This window comes from Sebastes fasciatus, chromosome 21 (genome assembly GCF_043250625.1).
Source record: "Sebastes fasciatus isolate fSebFas1 chromosome 21, fSebFas1.pri, whole genome shotgun sequence".
Lineage (NCBI taxonomy): Eukaryota > Metazoa > Chordata > Actinopteri > Perciformes > Sebastidae > Sebastes > Sebastes fasciatus.
The window spans coordinates 4,294,070-4,308,360 of NC_133815.1; the positions used below are offsets into that span (position 1 = coordinate 4,294,070).

At 37.8% G+C, this 14,291-nt stretch overlaps 1 protein-coding gene across 2 annotated transcripts in view; it reads left to right on the forward strand.

Annotated features, from left to right (window-relative positions):
- Positions 1–275: 275 nt before the first annotated feature.
- The window catches only part of epc1a (enhancer of polycomb homolog 1 (Drosophila) a), a 37,543-nt gene continuing 23,527 nt past the window's right edge, over positions 276–14,291 (forward strand). Inside the window, exons 1-2 of one of the 2 annotated variants that reach the window (XM_074622608.1) lie at positions 276–574; positions 2,673–2,796. Coding sequence is in view for 1 of the 2 variants with exons in the window: in XM_074622607.1 (XP_074478708.1) it covers positions 7,638–7,790 (153 nt within the window). In the remaining variant the exon portion in view is untranslated. Of the gene's footprint in view, positions 575–2,672; positions 2,797–7,177; positions 7,791–14,291 lie in introns of those variants that run through there. The other variant, XM_074622607.1, reaches the window with a different exon arrangement.

The following is a 14,291-nucleotide window of genomic DNA, read 5'->3' on the forward strand; positions in this document are numbered from 1 at the left end:
TTACTATCATTACTGATATTATTATTATTATTATCATTATTATTATTATTATTATTATTATTATTATTATATGTATTATTATTATTATTATTATATTTATTATTATTATTATTATTATCATTATTATTATTATTATATGTATTATTATTATTATTATTATTACATCTATTATTGTTATTATTAGTGGGTGGGCTAATACCAGTGAGCTCATCCTCCCCGAGCTCTCTACAGGTGATTGGTTTTCTTCAGCCTCCAATCACAACCCGCCTGCAAAGTGGCTCTGTGGTCAGTTTGGATCTCTTTTCTTTTAGTCGAAGTAACCTTTTAGCGAACTATCCAAGTTTACCACCACCGACAGGATATAACACTTCCTCCACCGTGGCTTTCTGCATCCATCGTCCTCTCTACAGCGAGTTAACCTCACTTTAATAACACAAACAACATTTAATAAATCCCTCTGAGAGGCGTCCTGCAGGGAGCTAACCAGCCTTAGCATCGAGGCTAGCATGACAACCAGAAGAAGAAGAGCCATCATCATCTTCATCATCCTCTCCTGTGGCTCTAATAGCAGCAGGTAAGTTGAAACTCCTTCTCAAGCTAGTTTTCTTTCTGTTGTCTCCGTGGGAATCGAGTGGGAAGCCTTTTAATAACACACAAGTTAGTTGCGAGTTGAAATGAAAGTGTTAGCTGGCTGCTAAATGGCGCAGGGTTCAGGGTAAACTGAGGCTAAGCTAATGTTAGCAGCCTGTCAGCTAGCCTCAGTGTCTCTGTTCCTTATGCAAACACAGCTGTCTGATGTCTGATCTTTGGGCTTCAAAAGCTGCTTTGCAATCGGCTGCATGGTGGTGCATGGTTGTCGTGCACATTTGCACAGAAGATATGTCTTTTTTTCTGTCGTGTCCTGTCTATTTACCACTCTACTCTTCCATATGTGGGTTTTTGCACTAATGTGCACTCTGTGGTGTTGAAGCAACAAAACTTGTTCTACATTACTAAAGACTAAAGGAAATTTGAATTGGAAAAAGAGCAAATGGGAACTTGAGAATGCTAGTGTGGGTGTATGTTATTATTATTATTTATTATTATATATTATTATTATTATTATTATTATTATTATATTGTATCCCACAGTGATCCCACATATTTCAGTTTATGATGTAATTAATGCCCAATAGAGAAGGAAAATACAGATATGTGACAACAATTTGCTGAGACATGGTGCATCTTCTGTGGCTAATAAATCATATTAATCATGCATTTTTTAAATATATATATATATTTTTCTGTCGTGTCCTGCTCTATTTACCTACTCTTGTCTCTGTCATATATGGGTTTGCACTAATGTGCACTCTGTGGTGTTGTAGCAACAAAACTTGTTCAACATTATTAAAGACTAAAGGAAATTGCATCATATCATATTGTATCCCACATATTTCAGTTTAGGATGTAATTAATGCCCAAATAGAGAAGGAAAATACAGACAACAATTTGCTGAGACATGGTGCATCTTCTGTGGCTAATAAATCATATTAATCCTCCATTTCTTAAATAGATTAGACTGTTTTGTATTAGTCTGTCTTTCTTGCATCTCTGTCTTTAATAATGTAGAACACGTTTTGTTGCTACAACAGAATGCAAGAAAGACAGACTAATATAAATCAGTCTAATCTATTTAAAATACATGATTAATATGATTTATTAGCCACAGAGATGCACCATGTCTCAGCAAATTGTTGTCACATTTCTGTATTTTCCTTCTCTACTGGGCATTAAATTACATCAGAAACTGAAATATGTGGGATCACTGTGGAGCTAGATTTTGAGAATAATAATAATAATAATAATAATAATAAAATTAATAATGTAGAACAAGTTTTGTTGCTACAACACCACCACAGAGTGCACACATTAGTGCAAACAACCCATATATGACTAAAGGAGTGGGTTGTACATATTTTCAAAATCTAGCTCCATATTGTATTCCACAGTGATCCCACATATTTCAACGTATGATGTAATTAATGCCCAATAGAGAAGGAAAATACAGAAATGTGATAACAATTTGCTGAGACATGGTGCATCTTCTGTGGCTAATAAATCATATTAATTATGTATTTTAAATAGATTAGACTGTTTTATATTAGTCTGTCTTTCTTGCACTCTTTGGTGGTGTTGTAGCAACAAAACTTGTTATACATTATTAAAGACTAAAGGAAATTTGAATTGGAAAAAGAGCAAATGGGAACTTGAGAATGCTAGTGTGGGTGTGTGTTGTGCATATTTTCAAAATCTAGCTCCATACTATATCCCACAGTGATCCCACATATTTCAGTTTAGCATAGAATAGAATAGAGACTTTATTGTCATTGTCATGGAAAACAACAAAAAAAAGTTTAGCAGCTCTTGGCAGTAAAAGCAAACATAAAAACATTCAAATTAAAATATAGACAAATAAAAGGATCATAAAGTGCAGGTGCCATGATTATGGTTCAGCAGCTAGTGTGATGTAATTAAAAGCATGATGTAATTAATGCCCAATAGAGATGGAAAATACAGAATGTGACAACAATTGCTGAGACATGGTGCATCTTCTGTGGCTAATAAAATCATATTAATCATGTATTTTAAATAGATTAGACTGATTATTAGTCATGCATCTCTCTGTTTCACAGGTCTCCATTATGGTGTACAGCTGTGAGCCTATTGTTCCCAAATGGATGATGATTATTATGATGTCAGCCTCCCACATCTGTATCATTCACTCATGCCTGCAGGAATTCTCACCAACCCCTACAGGTTATTTGCATTTCTTTTTTTATCTTTCTCATTTGGTTTGACTATAAAATATGTATATTTGCATATCTTGTACCCCTGTATATCACAATGTAGCTAAGATCAGGGCTGTGTTCAATGCCCACCTTAAAAATGTCTGCACACTCATTTCTTATTTCTCAGTATTGCATGTGCAGTAAATTGGTGTTTGCACAGTTCATCTGTTGTTAGGCATATGTGTTGCAGTGTCAAACGTTACCCACAGATGTGTTGTAATGATGAATATATCTAATGATGTTATACACAAACTGTTGTTTGTGTGTAGACAGGTGTTGTGTGCAAACAGTATGATAGTTGGTAATGCCTGAGAATGCAGATATTATACTTTGAAACATCTGTATAGAGGCTTCCTTGAGTTTCCATATTGATTCTTACTGAAAATACTTAATAATAGGATTATTAACTAGGCTTTACACTCTTACATCTGAAGCAAGGAGTTACAGTTAATGCACTTCTGTGTGTATACCTCTACAGCTGCAACGATTAATTGATTAGCTGTCAACTATTAAATTAATCGGCAACAATTTTGACAATCGATTAATTGGTTTTGAGTAATTTCTTTTAAGAAAAAAAGTCCAAATTTTCTGATTCCAGCTTCTTAAATGTGAATATATTCTGGTTTCTTTACTCCTCTATGACAATAAACTGAATATCTTTGAGTTGTGAACAAAACAAGAGACGTCATCTTGGGCTTTGGGAAACACTGATCGACCATTTTTCACCTTTCTGACATTTTATAGACCAAACGACTAATCGATTAATCGAGAAATAACTGACAGATTAATCGACAATGAAAATAAATTTTAGTTGCAGTCCCATATACCTCTCTGTCTTTGGGCCAGTGTTGAGTACCATATGCTGAGTAACCACATATCCATTCTTTATGCAAGCCACTCTTTTGGGACACATTTAAATCAAACATAAACATTAAACCTTGTGTTGAAATGTTCAGCAGCTGTTGGCCTACATATTAAAAATGGATGAGGCATATCATTTTGTTGACTTAGAAAGTAGTCTGATCATTTGTGCCAAACACATTGCCTTCAGCATTTCAGAAATGATCAGCTTTGGAAGTCGGTGACTTATTTGTGTGCAGTAACTGAGAGTTGTTTGATTTAAACAAACATCCAGACAGCTGCAGTATGTTGTCAGTGGAAAAGGCACGACATGTCTCATCTAACAGGTGATCAAATGTCAATAACACCGCAGTACGTCAGTAATGTGCAGGGGGGACCTGTCAGGATGCACAGTTTGCCCACCCTCCAAGCTTTTGCGCTACAGCAGCCAGAAGACTGCTGGTTTCCACATCTGACAGTTACGAACAAGAAGATGAAGCTACACTGGGATGAAGCAACACTTGTTGACAGTTGACAAATTAAACAATGTTGCCTGTCTGAGTGTATCTTGATTTCTGTTTGCTTGACAAAGCGTGAATCCATGGATCTATCCTGCGTTTGTTTTGGTCATAACATCATATACCGACCATTACAAACAATTACAACACCACAGCGTACTATTTTTTTATTGTTTATGGCCAGGCACATTGTCAAAAATTACATAAGAGTATCAGTAATTTTAGGTAAAGAGTGTTTGTTTTGGACTGTTAATTAACTTCAAGAATAAGTCAACTTCAGTATTTTCATTCTGGCTGTATTTGTATAGCTTTTGCCATATTGCCAATCATAATTTTATCAATTTCTTAATTGTAAGCATGGCATACTTTCAATTTGCAGGGTGTACTGCTCTGCAGTACTGCTTGAGACAATGAATAATTCATCCTAAACCAACATTACATAGCTTTAATAAATTGGATTTTACTGCCCAACCATTTTATAATGAGTAGGGATGCACTGATCCAATTTTTTCAGTCCCGATACCGATAGCGATCCCTGGGCTTTGGGTATCGGCTGATACCGAGTACCGATCCGATACCGGTGTTTAATGAAGAAGATGTATGCCTCACTGGGTGGAAGTGACCAAGATCATTCTTTTATGTGTAAGACAGCATCAGACTCAACTTAAAAATTGCATTTACTGAATTGTTATTTATTAATAAAATAATAAATCGTACTCCAGCAACTTGGTAATTTTTTTTCAAAATGAACAGTTGAAATGTGAAGTTTTTTAATGCAGCAACAAATTGGTCTAAACTTAAACAGGAATTAAAATTCCAATATAAAATGTATATAAACATAGTCAATATCGATCCGGTATCGTTATCGGTGCATCCCTAATTATGAGATATTATATTAGTTGTGTCCAGTCTCTGCAGGTGCATGCATAGGATGTGAGTAAACATAATATTTTTTATTTTTGTATAAAAAAATACATATTGATGGCAACAAAGTTGTAGGGGATGGGAATGTTTCCCCACTTTTCTAGCTTTAACCCTGTTTAGCAGATACAGTTCACTTGTAATAATAGTGGAGAATTGTAGTATGTTGGTGCTTGAACCACAGGGTGGCGCTACCTGCAAAATAATTTAATCTACCGGGCAGAACAGGTGTCCTATTTTTGGTTGCACATTAATTTCAACACACGAGACGGAAGTTTGAAATTGTGACCTTTCAAGGTTAAAAAAAAAAATCTAACAAAACCATGTGTGATTGTGTTTTACCTGGAAATATAATGTATTTTATTGCTGTAGTGCGACTTTCTTTTTCTTTTATTGCTGCAAAATAAATAATAGATATGGTCAAAAGAAGGATTTTCTGTGAAATAATATGAGTTTAGAATGATTTATTCCAGATGTGTTCAACATTGTTTTTATCTGCTTCATACATATTTAGTTATAGTTCTAGATATTCACATGGTCTAAAATGAACTTTTTTCACTGCCTGCCACTGTGGCAGGTAAGTATTTTTTTTTGTCTGCCACTCAGAAATTGTATCTGCCACTTTTAAAATCTATGCGCTAAATGAAGGAATAGCATTTTAGATCTGATGTAATTCAATGTTCAATATAATTTACATGAAAAACATTCTATACATGGTAAATTACAGTGTTCAAATGTCACCGTAGCTTCCGGGGGAGCCCTGTTTTTGGGGGTGGGAGGGTACTGTAGCCTACACACTACTGTACTGTAGTTTGTTATTGCCATCTGTAGTGGTTATTTGCATAAAAACTTAATTGTGATTATTTAAATATAATATTTATAATCAGGTCATAATTCCCTTTCCCTTATATTGCTGTGAAAAAAATATTATTTTTTTCTCAAATATTGCTTCATTTTTTTTTTTTATAGAGAATAAATCAAAAATCTAATCTAACATAATTAGGTGATTGTGTTTTTACCTGGAAACAATGTATTTTATTGCTGTGTGGCGACAGTTTTTCATTTTCTTTTATTGCTGTAAAAAAAAAAAAAAATAGATATGGTCAAAAGAATTATTTTCTGTGAAATAATATGAGTTTAGAATGATTTATTCCAGATGTGTTCAACATTATTGTTTTTATCTGCTTCATACATATTCTCTTGTTTTCATAGTTCAACATTATTTTCTCATATTGCAAAAAAAATATTATTTTTTATTTTTTCATCATAGAGAATAAATCTGTCCTCGTACATAAGTCAGCATCATCATCATCCTCTGTCGTATTACAGGATGAGAACATCCCGAACCTGGGAAGTTCTCATCCTCTTCATCAGCATCCAGCATCTCAAATAAAATATCTCATAATTAGGGATGCACCGATATCAATACTGGATCAGATCGATATTGACTATGTTTATATACTATATACATTTTATACTGGAATCTTAATTCCTGTTTGAAATTTTGACAAATTTGTTGCTGCATTCAAAAAAAGTTTACATTTCAACTGTAATTCCTGTTGATTTTTTTTTCCATAGAGAATAAATCAAAAATCTAATCTAACATAATTAGGTGATTGTGTTTTTACCTGGAAATATAATGTATTTTATTGCTGTAGTGCGACAGTTTTTCTTTTTCTTTTATTGCTGCAAAAAATAATAATAATGTAATCTAATGGGCAGAACAGGCGTCCTATTTTTGGTTGCACATTAATTTTAACACGATACGGAAGTTAGAAATTGTGTCCTTTTTAAGGTTAAAAAAAATAATCTTATTTATTATTTTTTTTGTTTTTTTCTTTTTCTTTTATTGCTGCAAAATAAATAATAGATATGGTCAAAAGAATGATTTTCTGTGAAATAATATGAGTTTAGAATGATTTATTCCAGATGTGTTCAACATTGTTTTTATCTGCTTCATACATGCATTTTTTTTTTTTTTTTATTTCATAGAGAATAAATCTGTCCTCTTGTATACGTCAGCATCATCATCATCATCATCCCTGTCGTATTACAGGATGAGAACATCCCGAGCCTGGGAAGTTCACATCCTCTTCATCAGCATCCAGCATCTCTCACCCCCACCGTTGCTACGCTACCTCCTCCTCCCTCCCCCCACCACCACCAAGTACCCCAAGGGTCTCGCGAGCGCGCACGCGTGCGAAACTGCGTGGGAATGGCTGTTCGTGTGATCGAGGGGGTTGGGCCGCTTCTCGGATCTGAAGCTGCGAGAGCTGCATGAGTTTGTAATGTCCGCCATGTTGGCCATGGCGTATTGAACCGGAGGAGGGAACAGCGGAGCCTGCGAGAAAAAGAATCCGACAGAGAGCGACCGAACTCGGGCCTGCTCGGGCTCTGTTCGGACCCCCTACTTTACACCTCAACCCACCGGTTTGACTCTTCAAAACGCTTCCTCCATGAGAACTCGAGGCGTTCCTGCTGTTATTCCTAGCAGATTTGAATATATGCTGCATCTTTTAATATAAAAACAATGAGTAAGTTGTCGTTTCGGGCTCGGGCGCTGGATGCTAGTAAGCCTCTACCCGTCTTCCGCTGCGAGGATCTACCGGACCTGCACGAGTATGCCTCCATCAACCGGGCGGTGCCGCAGATGCCCACCGGGATGGAGAAAGAGGAGGAATCGGTATGTGTTCTCACTGCGTGCCCGCCTCATTGTGGATGTTTCTCGGCCGTGTTTCCTCCATCCCTCCGAGGCTCCTCTTGCTGCCTGCGCAAGGCTCGGTGCAAAATGGCGGCCAAAATCTTTTCTCATACACACGACGGATCTCGACGAATACTGAATATAACCACCATTATCCACCACTTATGCTACCGTAACGTCTCAAGGGTTTGGTATTGTGTTAGTGAGCCGTGTTTCTGTGTGTTGTTTTGCTTGAAATTGCACCAGAAAGCACAAAGAAAGTCACGTGACTTGTTTCTGCTCCACCATTTTGTTGACTTTCTCTTCGGGTATAAAGGCAGAGTAGATGGGCCTCCTCCTCTCTCTCTCGGACGGGGTGTACTTTCAGTGAATGAATGCCAGGGGGAGACAGTGAGACACTCTCACACAGCACAGGGTTGTTTGACAGCTAGGTGTTGACAGCTCCAGCTCTGCCATGTGTGCTGCACACACCGCCTGGCTGCAGAGAGAGACAGATCCTGCAGATCCTGCAGATCCTGCAGATCCTGCAGGATTGCACAGTGTGCACAGGGAGCTGTATGTGTTTTGACATGCATGGTATGGCGATGATAGTGTTATCCTATAGAGAGGAGGATGCATTTGTGTTTTGAGCACCTGTTTTGGTCAACAAGATAGCAGTCTGGGTTGGTGTAGCCATGTTTCAAGTGCTTCTTTCAGTGTAAACAGTTGTGCTTTTATTTTGAAATGTGCACACATTTCTTTATAACCTTCATGGATGCTTTGATTGCCACTAAGAGCTATAGTTTAATAACTGATAAGGTGTTTTTTTTTCTATATTTAGATAGTCTAATATTTGTTTTAGCTTGTTGACTCTCTTGACTATTACTAGTTTGTTTACTCTTGTGTCATATTCTTTCCTTCTGAAACAAAAGAACATAATTCACATTGATAGTGTTATCCTATAGAGAGGAAGATGCATTTGTGTTTTGAGCACCTGTTTTGGTCAACTAGATAGCAGTCTGGGTTGGTGTAGCCATATTTCAAGTGCTTCTTTCAGTGTAAACAGTTGTGCTTTTATTTTGAAATGTGCACACATTTCTTTATAACCTTCATGGATGCTTTGATTGCCACTAAGAGCTTTAGTTTAATTACTGATACGTTTTTTTTCTTCCTATATTTAGATTGTCTAATATTTGTTTTAGCTTGTTGACTCTCTTGACTATTACTAGTTTGTTTACTCTTGTGTCATATTCTTTCTTTCTGAAACAAAAGAACATAATTCACATTGATAGTGTTATCCTAGAGAGGATGCTGCATTAGTGTTTTGTGCAAGACACATGTTTTGGTCACTGGGCACACAACAAGATAGCAGTCTGGATTGGTATAGCCACGTTTAAAGTGCTTCTTTCAGTGTGTGGTTTGTAAACAGTTGTGAGTTTAGTGAATTGATTTTGTAATGTGTTACAGTTGCCATGCAGAATATCCTTTATAAACCTCTGGATGCTTTGATTGCCACTACATTTAGATTGTCTAATATTTGTTTTAAGCTTGTTGACTCTCTTGACTTCTACTAGTTTGTTTACTCTTGTGTCATACTCTTTCTGAAACAAAAGAACATAATTCACTATATATATATATATAACATGGTATGGTGATGATGGTGTTATCCTAGAGAGGAAGCTGCATTAGTGTTTTGAGCACATGTTTTGGTCACTAGGCACACAACTAGATAGCAGTCTGGGCTGGTGTAGCCATATTTAAAGTGCTTCTTTCAGTGTGGTTTGTAAACAGTTGTACACATTTCTGTGTAATGTGTTACAGTTGCCATGCACAATGTTCTTAATAACCTTCATGGATGCTTTGATTGCCACTAAGAGCCAGCGGTATATCACTAAACAAATATATATAACATGGTATGGTGATGATAGTGTTATCCTAGAGAGAGGAAGATGCATTTGTGTTTTGAGCACATGTTTTGGTCACTGGGCACACAACAAGATAGCAGTCTGGATTGGTGTAGCCACGTTTAAAGTGCTTCTTTTAGTGTGGTTTGTAAACAGTTGTGAGTTTAGCGACTATATTTTGCTGTCATGCAGAATGTCCTTTATAACCGTCATGGATGCTTTGATTGCCACTAAGAGCTATAGTTTAAATACTGATAAGGTCTTTTTTTTCTCTATATTTAGATTGTCTAATATTTGTTTTGGCTTGTTCACTCTCTCGTCTACGACTATCCTAGTTTGTTTACTCTTGTGTCATACTCACACGTAAGTCTTGTTTAAATATAGAAATGATTTGCATTGAGCTTGTAGACGGGATTATGTAAAGCCACAACTTTTAAACCACAGATAGATGTACTTTATTGATCCCAAATTGGGAAGTTAATTGTGTTACAGCAGCAGGTTATCCAGGTAATGCACATACAGGAACAGTACTTTAAATGTACATGTAAACACTAGAGGAATATATCCATAGAATACAAAATATAAGGAATATCAGAATACACTAGAGATATACCAGACTACTACAACTAGCATACAAAATCTAAATTATAAACATAGAATAACCCACTATATACATTAGCAAGTGTGCAATAATGTACTATAAACATTAGCAAGTGTGCAATAACGTACTATATACATTAGCAACGTGTGCAAGTTAAAATGTTCCGTTTTTTAGTTACAAAATAATTGAGGTAGTAAATGTACAAATAATCAACATGTGAAGAATATTACAGGACTAAACTAGGTCAGGTTGGCGATAGCTCAGATATAGCCATAAGCACAAGTCAAACAGGGTCACTCATTCATTGACCACACTGTAGAATAGGCTCTCCAACTAACCTACCTGAACTGCTTTTAAATAGTTAGATTATTTATGGATGGATATTGTTGTTAGTTAATAGCTGGAAAGAAAGAAAGCATAAATGCCTAGCGTATAAGCTGGTGTTTATTACCCCTTTCGACCCCGCTCTCTGTCCCTTCGTCGGCAGGAGAGCCCCTCTATGCCGCCGAGATGCCTCAGCAGACACAAACACTAGGAGAGCACATACGGGAGCCCGCGAAGTCAGCAGAAATCCTGCCCCCTCCTGCCGGCCCTCCCCCCCACCTACTGTACACATACACACAGCGGCATTACATAACAGAGTGACGGTGGTGATAAAGAGGACAGTTTTACTACAAGGCTGTGCATGGCTTAGCTCCCTGACCCACATCCTGTCCAGCAACAATGGAGTCTTGCTGTGCCGAGCTGGCTGAGTGACCACACACTGACCTGAGAATATTGTCTATTTAAGAAGCAAGTAAACATGCGTGGTGATGTAGCTTTGACGACGTGCACACATAGGAAGGAATATATGTTTGTAAACCCGCCAGTTCTGTTTGCAGTTTATCAGGATATACAGTTTGATGCTGGAAAGAATACATCTGGAGTCAGTGATAAGCTGAATCGTAGCTGATGGACGTCTTTTTTTGGCTCATTTGAAATCACCAAAATAAGTGCCTTTTGTGCGTCTGCCTCATCAGCATTCATGGCGTCAAACCTGCCAGAAATAATTAACCTCTAAAAGCACTATTTGTGCGCCATCATTAGTTGCAATGGAACCGGAAATATGGCACTTCATTCACTAATAATCTGTCCTCGCACAATCTCCTGCACGGCATAAAAACAATTCACCTGCTGTGCACCACTGTGGCTTTTTTTAACAGACATCACATGAGTATATGTTCTGTTTTAAAGCTTTGTATTTCAGTGCGACAGTACATTGCAGTTTGCAGAAGCAGTAGAGTTAGTGTACATCACCATGACGGTGGCCAACAGGAACATTTTGTCCCATCGCCTAATCAGGGAGTCTGTTATTGTTACATTTGCACTGATAGTTAGAAATGCAGAGATTCATCGAGTCTGAGGAGCGTTGCGTGTCAAGGTGTCATAAATTATAAAAGTCGTCTTAGTATTCAAAATAAAGAGAACTTGCCACGATGACCACATGAGCTTTTGAAGAAACACACCCTCATTACGGTTGTATAGCTCTTCTACACCACCAACAACATGTGTTGCATGTCTTGCAACTTAGATGCTGTCATAATGGTGTTTTGCGGTAGTTTATTAAGGGCAATGTTGTTTCTCCTTTGAATTATAGATGTTGTAAAACCTCAATCGTGTTGAGTTTACTTAGATGGGAAGGAATTTAGTGGTAGCCTGTCTTGTTTTTTTGGCTGCCTGCTTGTTTCATTGCATGCATTGCTGTGCTTTGTGGATATTTTTTAAATGGGGTGTGTATGCCTTGACTCACTGAGCAGATTGCATTTTCCCCAAGACTTCATCGCCTTCCTCTAGTTCGGCATGAGCTGAAAACACCTGCTGGAGGCCACACTTTTGTTGCCATGGCAACTTTTGTTGGAGTCATCTATTTTTCTTGGGAACATTTAATGGAAGGAACGCGTGGTGCTGTGAAAAATAGATTTTCATTTGTCTCTCTTCTATCTGCATCTGTGGCCGTGACAGAAAGCGGCACTGCCGCTGTGAAGTCTCCACAGTCCCAGAACATTTTGTGTAGAAAGAACGAGAACTGGAGGCTCGATATTAGTTTATTTTCTGGGGTGAGAAGCAGAGGACTACTACTACTACTACGCTGTGACTGAGGGGTTTTCAGTATTTGTGCCCGCTGTGTGTCCATTAACAGGCCAGAAATAACGTGCAGTTGTGTTTTCTCTTGAAGTGTCCTTGAACTCTTGCCTATGGATGGCAAACCCCGTATTTAAACGAGCCCTGGGGGTTAAATTATTCAAGACCGTAGTGTTGATAAGCTTCAACATTACTGGTTCTTGTATCAGTACTTCTTAATGTTTTAGTGTAATTCATTATCACGCTGCAGCATCTCTTCTGTTCTCTGTGTCGGGGCTGAGCTCCTCCAACTACGCTCATAACTCTTAAGTAAGTGCAATAAAACCTTTGCGAGTAAAAAGCCAATACTGTATCTTATCAATACAACAAGCATAAATAAGCATGTAGAAAAGCAATATTTAAATTGGCTCCGTCTGCAGTCTCTCTTCCACCGCGGCCCTGTTTTACACAACCACAGCGCGCTAGCTCGGCTATAGCAAATTGTTGCAAACAACCTAAAACAAAAGCTGTCTCTGTAGTCTAACTGTGTCGCTTAGTTTGCCGCGTATCTTAAAATCTGGCATATTCTTGTAAACTTAGCTGCTGGCTGAGCCAAAGCAGCCACTCCTCTATTTACCAGCGGTACCTGCAGGCAGTGACTCACATCAGCAAACGGAGGAGAGTTTATTGAGTTTATATAGTGACTTTGCTGTTGTAAACATGACTGCTGCTGCTCTAGAAATATTTAGTTATATTTTAAATATAAACTAAGTACCAAACTGATCAGAAGTATCAATAAGAGTAGTGGGATTGATCTATTCTTGCCTCTTCTCATTGTTTATTTGTGTGGGAAGATCTAGAATAAAGATAATTTTTCAGTGTGGACAAACTTTTCGAAATTATGCCAGAAACAACATTCAGTAAAGACATGTCAACTTTAAATTTTGATTAAAACAAACAGCTTCAAGAGGTCCTATAAATACCTGTTACTTTTGCCTATGTGCCATTCTCAAAAGCCCTTTTATCCCTACTCGCCCTATTCCTCAACAGAGGAAATCCCAGGCTGTGAACCTCGGTTGTGAGGATCACAGCTGCGAAAGATCAGGATATCTTTAAGTCTGAGGCAGCTCAGGGTAGCCTGCTGCAATCTGCCGAGCTGATATCCTCCACAGAGGCGTGCAAAGGCGAGGCTGGGCCAGGCTCAGGTTTAATTGGTTCCTTACGCTCACTCTTTATGCAGGTTCCTTAACTTGCAAAGCTCAGGGTTCATCAGCATGTCAGACAGTGGGGGTTCAGAGAGGGCGAGATTTGAGGATGTGTTTGACAAGTTACACGAGGGAACAAACCCAGCGCCGTGTTGGTTAAGCATTGGTTCGGAGAGTTTACATAAGGTCATGTCATCTCGGCTGGCAACTCCTTGACGAAACAGTAGTCTGTCCTTGTGTTTGCCAGCGTCTTGTTTGTCATCAGAGCCCTGTAACTACTGGCCACACAGCCATGCCAGGTGGCTGTCGCTGAGTAATGGTGCATACAATATTTATGGATGTCTGGAAGAAACATATTTTACATTTAGACTTTTTTAAAAATTGGTTGGTTTCCTCCGGATGCTCTGGTTTCCTCCCACAGTCTGAAGTGAGCTGAATTGGAGACAGCCCATAGGTGTGAATTGAAGTGTGAATGGTTGCATGTTTTAGTGTGATTAAGCTAAAACAGAGTTATTATATTTATGTACACATTTTCATCTCTACTTGTAAGAAACTTTATGGACATTGTTTTTGTGTTAGCACTTACCATGATATGTACTAGGGCTGGGTGTCATTTAAAAAATCACAATATCAGTACCGATACCAGTATCCTTAAAGTGATACTGATAACAGTACTTCATTTGATACCCATCAT